Here is a 19,898-nt window from a genome sequence, read left to right as displayed (position 1 = left end):
AGCAGTTCTGATTTGCCATATGTGTTGCATTTTGATTAGTTTTCTTCAAAGCTGATTTATGTACATTAGTTAAGTCTAAAGCATTTTTGAGACTTGCATACAAGTAACACCAGTTCAGGTTTTTGCATGAAAAAAAATGAATTGGATCAAACTTATGTGCACCTCTGCTGTAATTGTGTTAGTTACCTAGCAACATCTTTATTTGTTCTTTCCTTGCAGATGATATGGAGGCCATTCCAGTCAAGCAGTTTGTAAAGCACATCAATGAACTGTATACCAATAACCAACATGGATTCTCTGAAGAATTTGAGGTAAGCTACTGTTGCAATAGTTAATAAAATTTTTGGGAACGGGTTCTTTTTTTGCCTCTGTGATGATTGCTGGGTAAATTAGAGGTTGGTCACTATACTGTACTATTTGGTTATGTAATGTTACTTAAATGAAATTGTAAAATGGAAGCTAATGGCCAAAACTACAAAAACATGCAACCTTCCATTTTAATCTATTTCACAGTTGTAATAATTGATAACTTCCTGCTTCGCCATAACTTATAATTGGTTACTTGTCCACACAGTAACCTATGGGATTAATAAAACAGTTTCTGTTCCTTGAAGTTGCATAATTTCATTTTGAACACTCAGAATTATGTGGATGTTCCAGAAAACAATCCTGGCTCATTCCATATATGAGGACAAACGGGTACTAGATGGAGTACAATACTGTGAAATTTTAGAGATGTTTTAAATGGGGAACTATATTTTGGATCTGGTTCAAAAGGCACTTTAGTGTTCCTTGCTGTCAATTGTCTGTGACTGCACAGTTTTTGCATTTCCTGCTTTAGGGCTGGAAAATACTGCACTGGTTTAAGCACAGCATATGTCTGCATCTTGGAGCACTTTCATGAAGAACTGTTGCTGAAATTTGGATTGGAGTGCTGCTTGTTCTCCTGCATGTCATCCCTTTCAAGATTCAGAGAGCCTCATGATATCCACTTCCTGCATTCTACGATGTGATCTCTTCCAGCTGCTGTGCTTCATTGACTGTTTGTGTATCTTGTAAAAAAAATCCCCATATTTTAACCTTTTTTTAACCTGTCCAGTCCTAATGTTAACCTCCCAAGACTGCGCAAACTTTTCCTTTTGGAAAGCAGGACAATCCAGCCATGTGGATTGGTCCATGGACTCCCAACAGTAGCAGCTCTTGGTTACATTGCCAGGAGACACGCTTCAGCAAAGTGATCCCTTCCCATAGACCAGATTATTTTACCTCCCTTTCCTCCCTCCACCTGAATCAGCTGAGACGGGCCAAGTTCACCCTTGGGTGCTCTCACTTTTAAGTACAGTGATCCTGACATTTGCTGATTTTTCTTTCTGCATTTGCCTAGCCACATGCCTGCATACTGGAACACAGTACTGACACTGCTGTCAGGAATCTCTGCGTGCTTGTTGAGCGCCATTAACATTGGCATATAATTCAAATACGCTTTTTGTTCCTTGTCATTAACCTTATAGCATTTATTGCATTTAAATAAATGCTAAACTGTAGCATTTAATCTGCTTTACTAATAGTATTAGAAGATTGGAATTTAGAAATTAGAAAGTCCTGTAAATGGGGACTTTTTGAGAAGTGCTAATAATTGGTTTTGTTGTGTTCTGTAATGATATTATGAAATTGCAGAATCTCTTTTCAGAAAAGGATCTGTCAATGTGAAATACATTTTTTTCACAAATCATAAACACAGTCCTTAATGAGTCCTCAAAATGTGTTTCTAGCTCTTCTATAAACAATTCAACCTGCTATAAAAGTGAATATGGCTGAATTAGAGAGCAAAAGATTATAAGGTGATGGAGCACAACAGTCATTTGGATTAATGAATTCATTTTTCATCACACATCTTGATTTGTTTATTAGATGAAATGATTCCACAGTATGTTTAATGGTGTAACAAACAGATGTGATTAATAGCAGTGGCCTGCCAGATCATGAATAATAGATTTCGGCTGATTTGAATTAGATCATCTTGATCAAAAGCAATTCTCTAGGGGCACATGTTTGTCCTGGATACTGTCAACATAGTTAAAGGCTTTTATCTATGCTCAATCATTTAGTCGATGGTTTGTCAACGTCAATAACTTCCTAACTGCACGCTTCTGCTTTTCTCATGAATAGCCAAATAATATGTCAAGATGGTGTACTTACTATAGAATAACGTACTGTATGTGTACAGTGCAGTCATATTTATAAAGAGATTTGTATTTGTACCCAAGCCAATTAAGTCACAAGGATCTAATATACTTTGGATGTACTGTAATTTATTTATTTGCGAGTTTATTTCTTTGCTCCACTTGCTCCCCCCCCCCCCCCCCAACCAATCATGCCCAGTTTAGGTCCCCCACAAACCTTTGCTGAGCTGGGAAGGTAGCCGGGTAAAAATCTCCAAAGCAAGAGTGACCCAAGGTGATACTCTTACTGAATGATCTCTTTCCCTATTGCCTGGCCACCACCTCCCGAGGAATCATTTGAAATTGGGAACTTGCCATGCTGGAGAATTGTGGCTGCAAAGCTGCCTTCTATTCCCCGAGTGTGTAGAGTGTTAGTGAACCAACTCAGTGTGTCACTGGGCTGGTAATGCATCTCTTGAACTATTTTTTTAAATAGCTGTTTTCTTCAGACAGCCTGGATTACTTTACAAAAAAAATCTTTAATCGTTAGCACAGTCTAAAGATCAGTTCTGTTGTTAACAAACAAGTGCTTTATTCTGAGTTTTTAATCTAACTTTGTAGTGAGAAAATAGACTATCTTTACACTGCAGTACCTGAGATTCACAGTCAACTTTTGTTTTAGCTGATACTTGTGTAAGGGACTCTAGTGTTTAGGAAGGGTTGTTGATCTGAACAGAGCATTAAATTGTCTGAAGCTTTATACATTCCTTTTGCCAAGTGTTTTAACATGAATATGGGAATATGATGTTGTTAACCTTCTTGTTCACTGAAGTTTGGGCTTATTTTACTGGGTTCATTACTGCAATTCCAATCTCTGGTGAAACAGTGTGATTTTCTCTGCAGTAACCGCGTAAACTGCAGAACCATTTTAAGTATATATATATATACATATATGTTTACATACGATCATGTAAAACCATGTTCTTCAACATCTGAAATTTGTGTTAGAAAAATAAAGGTTAATACACTGTTCTCAATATAACCTGTCTTTTTATATAATTTGATGAGAACAGTCTGTATAATTCACTGTGAGTGAACTGCGGGACATGAGGGAGAGAAACTGATGGGCCAGATATTGCAAGGACTGGCAGTACAGGACATATATCAGCTGTTGATACCATATTACCCTTTGGCGTACCATGACATTATTTAAGAGTAATTATTTTTCACCTGGAAGTAATTTAGTTGCTGCTGCCCAGGGTTATACTTTTCACAACAACTGTAATATTTTTTTTCCCCAAAAGCACGCACAGGTCAAGCAGGGAATTTATATGAAATAATTTCTTTCTAGAAAATAACCCCTAAAATAATAACACCCGTCACCCCCAAAACACAATCAAGTTTCATGTTTATCAATTGATCTGTTCATAACATGAATTCTTCTGTATTATATTTTCCCATAAGTACGTGTAGAGGTCAATATTTAATTACTTTACTGTGGGGCCTGATAGCAGTAATCACTTCTCGAGCTCTTTCCCACAAAATAACTCAGTAGGCTACATCTACACAGAATTTGTTTCCTTCCCAGCAGTAATGTGTACAAAGTAGAAAAGCAAGCATTTTTATGAAGTGAATTAGGATCTTGGCTCATTACTAATGTAATAGTACTTACTAATTTTTATTGAAACCAATGTGACCTTCCTCTGATGAAACTTTTTTCACTGGAACAAAACCTTTTGTCTGTGTTCACTCCTAATAAATTCTTGTTCATAGAATAAAGAGTCTTTTAAAACTGATCTTGACAACATTGTGTGTACTTGCAAACCACCGTGTTAAATTAATCCAGCAGTGTCTTCTGCCATGTCAAATGTCAAATATTTTGGTGGTGTGGCAGCGAAGTTGAAGCAGTTTGTTAGGCAGGTAATGTATGCTCTGTATGAGTAGATAAGGGCTGTCCAGTCAAAATGAAAACTTTGCCAGGTCACTTAAGCTTTAAAGGTACAAGCTGAGCGTAATTCACAGGTAGATCAGAAGGTGTCATTTCTCCATAGTGTAGACTTGTATAAATCAAATGTCATCAGGAGTGTATGAAAGATATGGATGTTATGATTTGTAATAAAATAAAGTTCAGTGTTCACGAGGTGAATCAGGACTTTTAGTAAGGTGGATTACAGCAATTAAAAATCGGGTTCTCTGCTCACTCATTGTAAAACAAAGCACTGGATTTTACGCTCAGCAGCGAATGAACAACGCCAGCCGTTCATTACACTAACACTTGTCCACAGACTTTCTGTGGGGTTTTGCACTGGAGCTTGGGGTGATTAGAAAGCCATTTTGGTGCAGCGCCCTCTACAGGGAATCTGGGACCTTTGTGAACATGGCAAGTAACTGTGTATCTCCGTAACCAATCAGATTGAAGAATTGTTACTGAGCAGCGCAGAGTTTGAACCAGGAAGTGTAAGTTAGAATAGTTAATTCAATGCCAAATCGTGTACAGAAAGTGAAATAAAAAGAGGGAAAGAAAGATGGGAGTAAGAGACAGGAAGAAAAAGTTAAAAAGAATTACATTTTTTTATTTTTATAAATATCCAACAACAATTAAAATCTGAAGGAATGAGACTCCGCACTTGTAAAAGTTAATTTTCATTGCCAGAAAGGTTGTTTGGCAATAATTGAGACATATTACATCGTTAAAAATTGCCATATACTAGAATGGACAAGCTCTAACTTTTTCTGGCAAGTTTAGTGGGTATCTATCACATAAATACAGCAACTTCATGCTGTTCCATGTATTTCAGTGCCGAGTCTCTCAGCAAGATACCAGTGTAGCAAAGCTTCTGGAGGAGCTGGGCAACTCGGACAGCAACTTCCTGATATCCACATTTAACTGCGCATGTGCGGCGCCGGAAGTGGCTGTCCAATTTACACTTCAATAATGGTGAGCGCTGATAGCCTCACTGTTATTTTTACCAAAAAATCCGTGTTATTGAAACTGGGGCATGCTAAATGGTAACCTTTTCAACGTGCTATTAACTGTGCAGATCTGCATACAGGGAAACTGTTACTGCACCTTCTAACATTCTGTTAAATTTGCTTCTTTCTATGCCTGTTGTATTATGTTTGTTTGTGGCAGTATAATAACACACAGTCACTAAGCAACTCCACGGAATCACTTTGTGTGCCAAATACTGTATAATGAAATGCTCCATTCCAGGAAAGAATCACTAATCAGTTGGTTATGTTTAATATGATGCGTGACTTTTACAGATTGCATAAAACATGAGGGTTAAGTGGATTGCTTAAGCAATACTGATGATGGAAATAATATGACATATAACTAAAAATATTATTTTGTATTTGTCCTCTGTCATTTAAAAATACTACACCTTTCCATGTCTACCTCTTCCCTCAGACAACGCTATGTGATGCTCCTCAATTGAGAGAGGGAGTTATTCATGTAAGGATTAGTTTCTGAAGCATACGTTGGTGCTTCCTGTTCAACTGGAGCTGACAGAACATTAATCACTGCAAGATAATCACATTATAGAGGTCTTGCTTTTCCTGACACCTTGAAGAACAAGACTTTTCTGGCAGGTCTATACTTGGATTCTAGTGCTGTGCTTATAATCATGGTGATGTGAATGTAACACTAAACCTCAAGCATAACAAGTTTATTAAGACTCCTAGCAACACTTGGAATTTTGTTATTCTGACACTTCCACCCCTAAATCTGATTACATTTGGCTCTGCATCAACTGATATAGTCTGGGGAGGGATTTTCAAATACTTTATCATAAACTGAAATATTAGGATGGAAATGTAGTTGTTTATTGAAACTTGGGATTGTATTCGATCATTTTTGAATACAAAAATAACCCCTGGCTTCTCCTCTCTACTACAAACCATCTTCTTAAACACCTGTCCTCTGCCCCTCCACCCTTACCTCCAACAAGTGCGAGGAACCCAGGGACTTCTTTGTCATCAAGATTGAGACCATCCGTTAAGCTGCCTCTGCCGCATCTGTTCCTTTCCCTAGCTCATCAAGCCAAACTTCCAACAACCCAAAGTTCCCCCCTGCCCTAGCCATGAACTTGCATCTTTATCTAGTTTTCCTCCTATTGCCCCTCATGCCCTCTCCGAGTTCCTCTTGCCCATGACCCACTTCCTGCTCTATCAATCTTGGTATTGAAAATTTCAATTGACCCAGCATCCACACCCTTTTGGGGGAAGCAAGTTCCAGATTTCCACTGCCCTTTGTGTGGGGAAAAGGGCTTCCTGATTTCACTCCTAAGTGGCCCAGCTCTAATTTTTAAGATTATGCCTTGTTCTGGATTCCCCCTCCAGAGCAAATAGTTTCTTTGTATCTACGCTATCAAATCCTTCATCATTTTAAACACCTCGATTAGGTTACCCCTTCTAAACACAAAGAAATAAAAAACAATTATACAACGTGCCCTTGCATTTTGACCCTTTAAGCCCTGGTATCATTCTGGTCAATCTGCACTGTACCCCTTCCAAGGTCACTGTATCATTCCTGAGGTTTGGTGCCCAAAACTGAATGCAATACTCCAGATGGGGTCTGACCAAGGCTCTGTACAACTAAGCATCACTTCCTCACTTCTGAAATCCAACCCCCTTCAGATAAAGTCCAATATTCCATTAGCCTTTTTGATTACTTTTTGTACCTGTGCTTTTAGTGGTTTGTGTACATGGACACCTAGATCCCTTTGCTCCTCCACAGCTCCTAGTCTCTCATAAGAAAATATTCTGATTTGTCTTTCTCAGATCCAAAGTGGATGACCTCATACTCCAACCCCCCTCTACCATTGAACAACATCTGCCATAGTTTTGCCTACTCACTTAATCTGACTGTGTCCCTTTGTAACTTCCTGCTTCCATCCACACAACTTACTGTGCCTTCTAACTTAGTGTCAGCTGCAAACTTGCCTATACAATTCTCTATTCATTCATCCAAGTCATTGATACATATGGTGAAAAACTGAGGCCCTAGTACAGATCCTTGGCGAATACCACTTGTCATATCGTACCAATTAGAGAACAAAACCTTTATCCTATTCTCTCCCTCCTACCTCCCAGCCAGTTACCAACCCATGTTGCAAGGTTACCTCCATATCGTGTACTCTCATTTTTGCTAATCTTTTGTGTGGAACCTTATCAAATGTCTTTCTAGCTGAGTATTAATTTTATCTCTATTATGGCCTCGAGTACCTTACCCATACTGATGTTCAGCTGACTGGTCTATGGTTATCTGTTTACCCCTTTCTCCTATTTTGACAGAGGTGTTACAGTGGCAACCCTTCAATCCTCTAGCACAACTTCCATATCCAAGTTTGAAAGATTGTGGTCAGAGCCATTTGCTGTTTCCTTACTGTCCTCCCTCAGCATTCTAGGTTGGATGCCATCGGGACCCAGTGCCCGTTGCACTTAAGAGTCTGCCAATTTTTTCACTGCCACCTCCTTATATCTAGTTATCCCATCTAATTGTTGCACCGCTTCCTCTTGTAGCCTTTCATTCCCAGAAAAGTGTTCTATTGTCCAGTGGTGACACCTCTCACAAAATCAAATACAAGTTCAAAGAAAATTACATGTTTTATTTATTATCACTATCAGGAGAGCTTCATTATTTCAAATCTATGATGTTCACAGGAAACGGTATAAGAGCATTGTGATCAGAGAATAGTTCCAGTTAATTATTGGGTTATATATAATATATATTATATTTATATATATATTTTATATATATATAGTCTCAATAAAAATACTGATGAACTAAAACAGTAAGTAACAGTACAAACAAATTTATAACTGGGTATTTTTTCTAAATGAGATGTCTTACTTTACAGTGAACCATATTTGTAACTGTGTGGAATGGTGACTCTGTCACGAAAGAATCTAGATAAACTGAGTTCCTTCAATGGATCAGCTGGTTAAATCAGCGAATAGCTGAGCCAGACAGAGCAGGAAGGTCTCAGTTGGGATCCCTAGCCTGTGCTGAGTTAGTGGAAGGGATGCTACAATTGGCCTCAATGCCCCTGGCCTAGGGAGAGGAAGATCATCTAAGGCTCCTCCCATTCCTGATAACTATCTAATAATCCCTGCTGAGAGTGCACGTGTGGAGATTGAGACAGGGTAGGATCACGCTTGGATGTGCTGCCCCATGATAAAATAGCTATGTGTCACTCACTATCTGAGCTCACACATGAAAAATAGATTTTTGATTGAAGTATGTGAGGGTGCTGGTGCTCAACAAACCTTACCTTTCAAGGAATCATTTTCAAGGGAGGAGAGGGGAGGAAACAAAATTGGCTGAATTGGAGGAAGAATAAAAACTGAACTCCCCTGTGAATTATTTGATAAATGCACTGCCCAGTGTGGTAGTGGGGGGTACGGTAGTGTATTAGTTCTGTTGCTGGACTAACAATCCAGAGGCCTGGACTAATAATCCAGGTGAGTTCAAATCCCATGGCAGTTTGAGAATTTGAATTCAATTTTTTAAAAATCTGGAAATAAAATGCTGGTATCATTATAAGTGACCATGAAGCTTTATGATTATAGTAAAAACCCAACTGGTTCACTAATGTCCTTTATGCAAGGAAACCTGCCCTTATCTGGTCTGACCTATACGTGACTCCAGTCCCACATCAGCGTAGTTGACTCTTAAGTGCCCTCTGAACTGGCCTAGCAAGCCACTCCGTTGTATCAAGCCGCTACCACCGGTTCAACAAAAAGGCGCATCACCTCCTTCTCAGCCCAACTATGGATGGGCAATAAATGCTGGGGTTGCCAGCGACGCCTACATCCTGGGAATGAATAAAAAAATACAAACCAGAAAGATCTCCGGTTCACTATCGGGTTCATTATATGTTAGTTCATCCCATGCTAGCATCCCCATACTGGAAAGGGGAAAATTAGCTAACATTCCCACTCCTGATTGCTATCCTGTGAACCCTGCTGGAACATCCATGTGTGTAGATGTGAGGTGAGGAGTGCGCTCTGCTGTGATGCTGCCTACAGTTGAATAGTCTAGGCTGTCACATTGTCATTTGGGTGAAATATCAGAAGGTTGCTGGAACAGCACCTTTAGTAGAGGAAGGTGAACAGGGAGGAAAGAATCTGGAGAAATGCATACCCGTTCTGAGATTAATCCTACCTAAAGCATACAATTTTAATAGATCATCCCCATCTGCTCCAGTTGTGTAGAAGCCTTGATCCAAGCATAAAATTTCTTGGCAAATGAGTTATGCATCTATTGAATTTCACTGAAGTATCGTCAGATCGAAATCAAGTTGTAAAGTAATTGCACACCTTTATATTGTTTGGTGTTGATCATTTCAACCCACTCTGCTGTAAAGGAAAGAGGGATTTGTTATGCTGTTCATCTGGATATTAACATTTACTGTTACCTTCAATAAGGCTAACTTGGTTTTGTTTAAATTTCCTGTCTCTTTCCCTTCATCATACACTAGTCTCCTTTCGAAAATGGGCATTTTGAACTGAGCACATCGCCCATTCAGCTGTAAACCATAACGAGTGAATAGCTGTCCTGATCGCCTAGGATTTTTATTGTAAATTGCAAATCTAGGAACCCTCTGTGCATTGGCCATGTGTTTGTTAATGATTTGTCCTTCAGCACGACCATGACATCTCAGTAACCTGAAAATGTTTAGTGGAATTTCAGTGAACTTGAACAAAGGAATTCCTTCAGTCTCTTGGCATCTTCCAATGTTTGATGAACTGTAGACTGTAACCACATATTTTCCCCATAAACATGGAGTTAAAGATTTAGTCAGATTTTTAAACACAAAGCTGAATGGAATTTCAATGTGCTCATTTAGAATTGCGCACTTAACTCCCTAAATAATTGAAACTGGATCATGTCAAAAGTGTAGAAAAACTTAATGATGCGTTCAAGCACCAAAATTACAGTTATATTCAAGCAGATTTTTGCCTTTACCACCAAGACATTAAGTATTGCTTGGATGGAGTAGAGAAAGGAAAATTTGGCAGGGTAGTCACACAACCCTAAAACACACACCCCTGTTGGATTTTCCTTCCATTAATTTAATTGGAACGAAAATCAGGTAAGGTTCTGTTATCAGAGTGTGATCTTCCCCGTCAAATTTTCTGTTCTGTGCTCCTTCCCAGTGATGCTTAACGACCAGGCAGTAAAGATGAAAATCTACCCCATCGCATTTACAAACAACGATTTCAGAACTAGAACATCCAGCCCTATAAATTTATATAGTATATTTAACTGTTCTTTGAATACTATCTACAACTTTTTTGATAACCTTTTTCTTGCAGAGGAAGTAAAGCACATTTCATTTCCTTTTATTTTTTTCGACAAATTTAATCCCTCCCCTCTTCTAAAAGCGCTGACTCTTGCTCGTGTATAGTGCCCTCCGGTGCCTCAGCTAAGCAATGTACTTTTCAAATGCAGCGGGTATTTCAACTGAACCAGATGAGACTGCCAACAGGAAGTGCTGGATAGCAATCAGGAGCAGAAGCCTAAACTATTTTCCTCTCCCGAATCCAAGAGCACTGAGGCCAGTTGTAGTGTTCCGACTGCTGCCCGAGATGCGAACAGCAGACAGGACAGGTACAGACTGGGAATCCAAGCTGCAATCTCCTAGTCTGTATGGCTCAACTCTTGACTGGGTAAATGCACTGAGCCTTCATGGGAATTTAATTTCCATTTTGAACCATAATTAAATACCAGATAATTTTCTGTTATTTGAGATCAAATGTCTGCATCTTTAAAAAAAAAACCTTGAATTTATATATTTCTATAATCAAATATTCACTTGTATATGATAATCTGTGTACATAAAATGAATTTGTGTAGTGTCTAGCTATTGAATGTAGTAAATATGTTGTGAACTAGGAAACCAATGAAGTTTTCCTTCTTTTGCAATTTATAGGAAGTGCAGCGCTGTACAGCTGATATGACCATCACATCAGAGCATTCCAACCATCCAGATAACAAGCACAAAAACCGATACATCAACATTGTAGCCTGTAAGACTATGCTACATTCTAATATATTCATGTCTAAGTCAGTCTTTCAAGTATATCGCACTGAGATTCCCCCAATAGGGTAGTGAAGGAATACAGCATGTATAAAAAGCATGGGGTTGTTCAATCAAGAATCTATTTCAATTAAAAATACTTCTGGAAATGATTATTCAGTCATAAATAGCAGTCGTTGCTGTTGTAAATGATCTCAATCGGCAGTGATTGTCTCTGATATGTGTTTACAGTGTACTGCTTCATTTGTTGAATATTTGTCATGGTTTTACATTTGTGAAGTAACATTTGAAATGAACTGTGCAGATCAAGTTGATTTTTCCTATGGATTAATATTTCTCTTTCTCCAGATGATCACAGTAGAGTTAAGCTAAGGCCAATACCAGGAAAGGATTCAAAGCACAGTGACTATATCAATGCCAATTATGTTGATGTAAGTCATTCTTTTATATATACTGTATTTCTCTCACTTGTCATGGTCGTTCAATTCAAAGAATTCCAGATTTGAATTGGAGACTGGCTGGATCATGGATTTGTACACTGTTGTTTCATTTCTAAGACCTGGGTTTAAATCCAGCCCAGACTGAGACAATTAAATCAGTATTTCTCTTTCTCTCTCCCCCTCTCTCTCTCTCTCACTGTCTTTCTTTCTTTCTCTCTCATATAATAAGCCGAGGTAAAATCAGTTTGAACAGTCACAATCCAGTTTCTAGTGGATGCGCATCCCAGCACAAGTCTGCTCACAAATTTTCACTAATCTGACAATCTGTTTTATAGAGGCCGTAAAGGCGGCTGCTGTTTGAAGTGAAAAAAATAATATTTATGCAGTATGTGAGCACTTTTGAATTTGGGTCACTGGCACATTGAGTAGAGTAAAGCTTTGTATCTGACTGCAGTAACTGGCCTCAGATTGCTTGACATTAACAACAGGTGACAAAGGTGCTCTCCCTTGAGTACAAAATAAGAATAAAATGTAATTTAAAAAAATAGCAGAATCTTCTGTTCTAACAGGATAAAGGATCTGGATTAAAACAAACTTGACTAATGTATGGATATGGAGTATGTGATATCTGAAGCATTGAATCTTCATTGTAGTACAGAGTAACTACATGAATAGTGAAATAACGGTTCAGAGTTTGCTGGGGAAATAATGGCGAGTTTAATGTCACCAGAATGTCAAATCCGTCACAGCTTAAAAAAAGGCTATTATGAATTTTATATTTTCAGAGTGTTTGAACTTTTGAGTGGTGCGTCAAAGTTTTTTTAAAAATTTGTGTTGTTTTCTCCCCTCCACAGGGCTACAACAAGTCAAAAGCATATATAGCTACACAGGGACCCCTTAAGCCTACATTTGAAGATTTTTGGAGAATGATCTGGGAACAGAATACAGGAATCATTGTTATGATTACAAATTTAGTGGAAAAAGGAAGAGTAAGTGATCTTTTTAAGTTGTTTTCAGACTCTTGCTTTGATTTTAATTTATCATATCAAACTTATCAAAACAGTTCGTACTGTGAAGCAACAAAGTGTCAAGTCAGTTCAGTAATGAATATTAAATTGAGTGTTGGAAGATTGGATATGACTGCCACTGCCTCTTAGTTGCATTGCATTGTGATTTAGACAGTATATTGTGGCACTTTCTGGATGGAATGAAACCTCTTTATTTCTTGTATTTCAGCGAAAATGTGATCAGTACTGGCCAAGTGAGAACAATGAAGAGTATGGCAACATTATTGTCACCTTGAAGAGCACAAAAGTACGGGCATGTTGCACTGTGCGTCGCTTCACCATAAGGAACACGAAAGTTAAAAAGGTAAGTGTAGAAATATAAGTGTGTTTCAGGCTTGTTTATACTTCTTACACAGAATTTAGAATCCCAGGCATGGCACAATTAGGAATAAATGTGAAAGAAAGAACTAACTTTTATTAATATTGTGCTTTTCATGTCCTCGGGACATCTTAAAATGCATCGCAGCCAATGAAATACTTTTGAAGTGTAGTCACTGTTGTAATGTAGGGAAATACTGTGGTGTATGTAACCTGTACCACCTTAAGAGAACGACCTTAAGAAGATGGACTACTTTCTCTTGCTACTGTATATTGTAGTACCGGTGGTGACCACACCGGTATATAAGCTCTGTGTAGTAATTTGTAAAGCAGTTCAGCCCTGACCTTCAAGTAGTAAAGACCTGTTTAAGTTTTTCCTGTTGTCTGTGTCCAGTTATTTAAAATAAGTATACCTGGAACACACAGACTCAACAGTGGCGACGAGTCGATCTTACCCAGCGGCAATTGCATCCAAGGCAGCTTCGTCCCCAGAACGGACGTCGAGAAGAGGCATCCGCCCTCATCATCCTGCTGAGCACCGCATTCGCACGGGAGGCATCGAGAACACGGGTTGGAATTGCTGACCACGAAGTCCACCATCAGCGACAGGCAGTGATCATCCTTCTTCCACGGCGGTGGGTAAGCCGATCTAGCGACACGGGCAGAAAGTCGGCCGCGTTGTCAGTGGAGAAGGGGGGCGAGACCGGAGGAAAAAGGGCGGAGAACTCAACCGCAGCCGGTGTAAAAGGGCCGGGCTGCAATCAGAATAGACGCGCAGCAAGAAAGGAAGCGCTAATACCCACGAGGACAGCGGGGAGTAAAAGCAGCTGCGTCGGGGGAAATTAAGGACCGCTGGGAGGCGAGAACGGCAACAGCGCAGTAATCGCCATTGTAGCCAGCGGGGGAAGAAGCCAAGCGCGGGAAGCCGCCATTTTAGTCGGCGCAGGAAGAAGACAAGCGCGGGAAAAGCCGCCAAGCACGGGAAGCCGCCATTTTGGAAAAAAATAAAATACTTAAAGAAACTTACAAGGATGCCTAAAAACAGTAACATCACTGCTTTTGATAGCGATGTCGAAGATTGGGCCACTTATGTGGAGCGTATTGAAGTTTATTGTACAGCAAATGATGTACCGGCTGAAAAGAAAGCACTAACCCTATTAAACTCGATGGGTGCGAGGACGTACGGGTTATTAAGGCACCTTGTAACACCAGATAAACCGGCGGATAAGACTTTCGCGAATATTGTTACTATCCTGCAAGAGCATTTAAACCCCACGCCGCTGCTGATAGCGGAACGATTTAAATTTTACAGAAGAACGCAGCTGAAAGAGGAAAGCAACGCTGAATTCTTAATTGAACTGCGCAAGCTATCAAAGTACTGTCAGTTTGGTACAGGACTAGCAGATGCTCTGAGAGATAAGTTCGTGTGTGGACTATTAAAAGAAGGAACGCAGAAGCGACTGCTAGAGGAAAAGGACCTTACGCTAGATAAAGCTGTCACCATTGCAGCATCGCACGAGGCGGCAGCACGAGGCACCGCGGAAATGCAGCTAAGGCCATCAGAACTCACCACCAATCAAATGGCATTGGGTGCAGTAAAGTGCTATCGTTGCGGAAGGACAACGCACGATCAGAACCAGTGCTGGTTCAAAGATAAAGAATGCAGAAAATGTGGCAGACTCGGTCACATAGCAAAAGTATGCCGGTCAGGAAAGAAGACCAGCAACAAAAAGTCACCACAGAAGAAGTACAAAAAAGTACACAAGGTGACAGAGAACAGTTCGGATGAACAGAAGACGGATTCAGACTCCAGCAGTAAGGAACTGGGTTGTCTAAGAATACATAATGTGGGTAACACAGCAGACCACCAAACTATTTGGGTTACACTCCAGATAGCAGGAGTCCAAGTGAAGATGGAATTGGACACGGGATCGGCATTGACGGTCATGAATAAGCAAGATTACAAAAGGTTATTCTCACACATTCCCCTAAAGGATACGGAGATTGTATTAAAAACATACACGGGGCAAAGAGTGTACCCCATCGGAAAGATAAAAGTAAAGGTGGTCCACAAGGGTAAAGAAAGCAAAGGAATGGACTTGTATGTGTTACCTGAGGGAGGTCCACCACTACTGGGACGGGAATGGATCAGGAGAATAAATATGGACTGGCATTCCTTAAAAGCACTAACTGCAGATTCCGGTAAAAAGGACGATGTCAAACCTAAACGACTGTCCAGAATATTGGACGATGCTAAGGAGGTGTTCCAACAGGGACTGGGAACACTGAAAGGAATTACGGCAAACATCAAGGTTGAAGAACATGCAAACCCGAAATTTTTCAAAGCCAGACCGGTACCTTATGCGATACGACCTGCTGTGGAAGCTGAGCTGGAAGGGCTAGAACATTCAGGAGTACTGTCAAAGGTGGACTGGAGCGAATGGGCCACGCCCATTGTTCCCGTCATGAAGCGTTCATTGAGCAACAAGCCGGGGGAACCGGGGAAGGTTCGCATCTGTGGCGATTTCAAGATCACTGTTAATCCGGTTCATCACACGGTGCAATATCCGCTTCCGCGGATTGAGGATATCTTCGCTTCGTTGTCTGGCGGGAAACACTTCACCAAGATAGACCTGGCGCAGGCGTACTTACAGATGGAAGTTGATGAAGCGTCACGCCAGTATCTCACGATCAACACGCATAAGGGCTTATATCGGTATAATAGACTGGTTTTTGGAGTGGCATCGGCTCCAGCGATTTGGCAAAGGGCCATGGAGCAGGTATTACAGGGAATTCCTGGCACACAATGCTATCTGGACGACATTCTTATTACAGGAGATGATGATGAGGAACACCTTGCTAATTTGGAACAGGTGCTCACCAGATTGAAAGAGTATGGACTTCGAGTTAATCGCCAGAAACGTGAGTTCTTTCAGAAGCGAATCTCGTACTGTGGTCACGTCATTGACCAGGAGGAGCTTCACAAGTCACCTGACAAGATCGAAGCTGTTGTGAAGGCTCCCGCTCCGGAAAATGTATCCCAGTTGAGGTCGTTCCTAGGGTTGATTAACTATTACCATAAGTTTCTGCCAAATTTATCCACGGTGCTACACCCGCTGAACGCTCTTTTACAAAAGGGAGTGCCATGGAAGTGGAGCGAGGACTGTAAGCGGGCTTTTCACAAAAGCAAGGCATTGATCACCTCTAAGGAAGTGTTGGCTCACTTTAACCCAACGCTGCCTATTCGTTTAGCTTGTGATGCTTCTCCATATGGTATTGGGGCAGTGCTATCACATAAGTTGCCAAATGGCTTGGAAAGACCAGTCGCGTTCGCATCCAGATCATTGACCTCCGCTGAGCGCAACTATGCTCAGATAGATAGGGAGGCTCTCAGCCTCGTGTGGGGAGTAAAAAAATTTAATCATTACCTGCAAGGCCAAAAGTTTACGCTGCTGACAGACCACCAGCCGTTGGTTTCCATTTTTAACCCTAAGAAGGGTGTTTCGGTGATGACAGCGCAGAGGCTCCAGAGATGGTCCCTTTTCCTAGGGGCACATCAATATGAGATCGAATTCAAAGGTACAAAGCAACATGGTAATGCTGATGGGCTGTCGTGCCTGCCACTACCTACAGCGGAAGAGGCACCGACAGTTGACCCTGTTGAGTTATTTCACTCGACCATCATCGAATGTTTGCCAGTCACCAATGCGAGTATTGAGAGAGAGACCAGGAACGACCCGACACTGTCTCGGGTCTACGAATTGACAGTGAAGGGATGGCCAGCACATGGCGAACCACTGTTACCGGCATTCTCAGCCAGACGAGAACAGCTGTCCGTTTGTCAAGGAACATTGATGTATGGAACAAGGGTGATTATTCCTCCTAAATTAAGGGAGAGAGTTCTAAAGGAACTGCATGAAGGTCATCTGGGGGGAGTCAAGATGAAAAGCCTTGCTAGGGCTTATGTGTGGTGGCCAGGTATCGACAAACAAATAGAGGATCTGACTAAAAGCTGCTCAGGGTGCCAAAAAGTTCAAAATGCACCTCCAATTGCACCGCTGCATCCATGGGAATGGCCTTCAACCCCATGGCAGCGTGTACATATCGACTTTGCAGGTCCATTCACGGATTCCATGTTTTTGATAGCGGTAGACGCACATTCTAAATGGCCAGAAGTGATTAAGATGGCGACCACTACCTCGGAAAAGACGATCGCAGTTCTAAGAACCATATTTGCAAGAAATGGATTGCCAGAACAGATATGTTCAGACAACGGACCGCAGTTCGTGTCAGAAGAATTCCAGAAATTCATGAAGAAGAATGGGGTGAAACACTATACATCTGCCCCATATCATCCGGCTACAAATGGGCTGGCCGAGAGATTTGTACAAACGTTCAAAAAGGCGATAAAGGCCATGAGCGAAGACCATATTCCACTACAACACAAGGTGGACAATTTCCTAATGGCATATCGAAACGCCACACATGCAGTGACAAATCAAAGTCCTGCCATGATGTTTTATAACAGGAGGTTGCGGTCCAGGTTGGACTTGTTAAAACCAAATGTGCGTAGGGAAGTCGAAAACAAACAGTTCCAGCATGTAAATAACAAGACCACTCGGAGTTTCGAAATAGGACAACCAGTGTTAGCCCGGGACTATAAGAATGAGAAATGGCAATCTGGAACAATTCGTGCCAGACAAGGACCCCTGATGTACACGGTAGAGATTGGTGAAAACGTAATACTGACCAACTTGTAGAATCGAGAACAAGGGTCAAACCCATGGCTACGGCAGAGACACCAGTGGAAGAAATTATTGAACCTGTAGCATCTACCTCAAACGCGAACGTACATGAGGATGTTCAATCCATAAGAGATCAATTAGAGGAGTCACCCCAGCAACCAGAATCAGAGACCCCTGAAAGGCGTTATCCAACTCGGATCAGGAGGCCTCCTCAGAGACTGAATCTTTGAACAGTTGCATGAAAGTTGTATATATGTTATCCATGTTATGTTTAAATTGGGGTGTACACTGTTAAGCTAAAAAGGGAGGAATTGTGGTGTATGTAACCTGTACCACCTTAAGAGAACTACCTTAAGAAGATGGACTACTTTCTCTTGCTACTGTATATTGTAGTACCGGTGGTGACCACACCAGTATATAAGCTCTGTGTAGTAATTTGTAAAGCAGTTCAGCCCTGACCTTCAAGTAGTAAAGACCTGTTTAGTTTTTCCTGTTGTCTGTGTCCAGTTATTTAAAATAAGTATACCTGGAACACACAGACTCAACAAATACGGCAACCAATTTGTGTACTACAAGGTCCCACAAACAGTAATGAGGTAACAGACTAATTAATCTTTTTAGTGGTGTTGGTAAAGGGATAAATGTTGGCAAGGACATCAGGAGAACTCCCCTGCTCCTCTTCGAATAGGGTCATAGGATCTTTTACTTTCACCTGAACAGTTTAATGTCTGCCTGGAAAGTAGTTCTTATCTTTACCATAAATTAAACGAAAGACATTTTTGCACTTGAAAATAAAGTTATGGGAAATATATTTTTAGGACACGATGCACAAGAGGTCATTGGAAGAACCATCCTCCATTTCCTGTAATGAGGCTATTTAACTGTCTCATCCAGCACTAACTAGAGATTTGAATGTGTGCATTCAAACATCCACACAGTGGCTGCCCACCTTGGTACCATAGATAATGAGAACAGGAAGTGGAAATGTTGATCTTTCATGTTTTGGTTTGCCTCCTGAAGTGTATAATTTTCTGTTAAAACTTGCTTTGATGGAGGGAGATATGCCCAAGGGCTGAATCACTGACTCACTACTTTGAGAACTTGAAGAAGATGGTTTTCTGGTAATGGGTCCCCAATTCCCCACTTGCTGAATTTCCCAGCCTTGGCCCTGCAGACATGTAGAAATCAAATGAATCAATTGGGGATCCACTACACTCGCACTTTGTGAGCAGATGTAGAGCACTATTAGAGGACTGATCACGGATTAGTTGCCTGTCTCCTCTGCTCACCTCTTCCCTCCAAGCAGAGAATGCTGTGTGACGTGGGGAGACCTGGGGAAGAGAGGTTACAAAAATCACGATTTTGTCTGCTAACAGGCATTCAGATGTGAGAGCACGCAATTTGAAATAAAGATGGCATTGATTTCATCATTGTTCAATTCTGAATTGTCACCTGACTAATAAGTGAATTTGCTAAGTGATCCACTTCATCTGATATTAGAGTCCGAGTCATTTTAAGTAGAAGTAAGTGTTAGTTGTTTTCATTCTGATTTTATTGGATTTATTATACTTTTTTGAAGTCATTCCAAATTTTCTCTGCTCTTTTTTTGGTTCTGTAAGATAATTGCATATTGTAACCTATATTGCAGAAGTGAATGTTACGCATGGGTATAGAGTCTAGCAGTGATGTACGACTGTGGTTCTCATTGGCACAGTTTGAGATTTGCCAATCATCCTCCAAATAAATTGTTAGATATTCACTAATGCTGACAAACTGTGGTTACAGGGACAAAAAGGAAACCCCAAGGGTCGACAGAATGAACGAATGGTTATCCAATATCACTATACACAGTGGCCTGATATGGGAGTACCAGAGTATGCACTTCCTGTACTCACCTTTGTAAGAAAATCATCTGCGGCTCAGACACCAGAGATGGGGCCAGTGGTGGTACATTGCAGGTACATGGAAATGTTATCTTTCCTCAAAGGAAATCTAATTGTGCATTGCACTGCATTTGGTTCAGTTCCTTGTACTAAATACATTTTCAGGTTACAGGGTCATCCGTCATTCTGTTTGCAACAATAATGTGCTGGGGTTTCTGCATGTTTTACGCCCA

The 19,898-nt window shown here is 40.7% G+C and overlaps 1 protein-coding gene across 1 annotated transcript in view; it reads left to right on the top strand.

Moving 5' to 3' along the window:
- LOC147111056 (receptor-type tyrosine-protein phosphatase gamma-like) overlaps nucleotides 1-19,898 on the top strand; it is a gene marked incomplete at its 5' end in the record, with an annotated part of 521,022 nt that overhangs the window by 416,562 nt on the left and 84,562 nt on the right. Inside the window, 6 exons of the mRNA XM_085999999.1 lie at nucleotides 220-311; nucleotides 11,105-11,201; nucleotides 11,561-11,643; nucleotides 12,507-12,641; nucleotides 12,889-13,023; nucleotides 19,568-19,740. Of these exons, the coding sequence (XP_085856125.1) occupies nucleotides 220-311; nucleotides 11,105-11,201; nucleotides 11,561-11,643; nucleotides 12,507-12,641; nucleotides 12,889-13,023; nucleotides 19,568-19,740 (715 nt within the window). The remainder of the gene's footprint in view (nucleotides 1-219; nucleotides 312-11,104; nucleotides 11,202-11,560; nucleotides 11,644-12,506; nucleotides 12,642-12,888; nucleotides 13,024-19,567; nucleotides 19,741-19,898) is intronic.

Source organism: Somniosus microcephalus, chromosome 11 (assembly GCF_052327205.1).
Source record: "Somniosus microcephalus isolate GS21.2 chromosome 11, FLI_Smic_1.0, whole genome shotgun sequence".
Classification (NCBI taxonomy): domain Eukaryota; kingdom Metazoa; phylum Chordata; class Chondrichthyes; order Squaliformes; family Somniosidae; genus Somniosus; species Somniosus microcephalus.
This window is presented reverse-complemented; position numbering and strand designations above follow the sequence as displayed.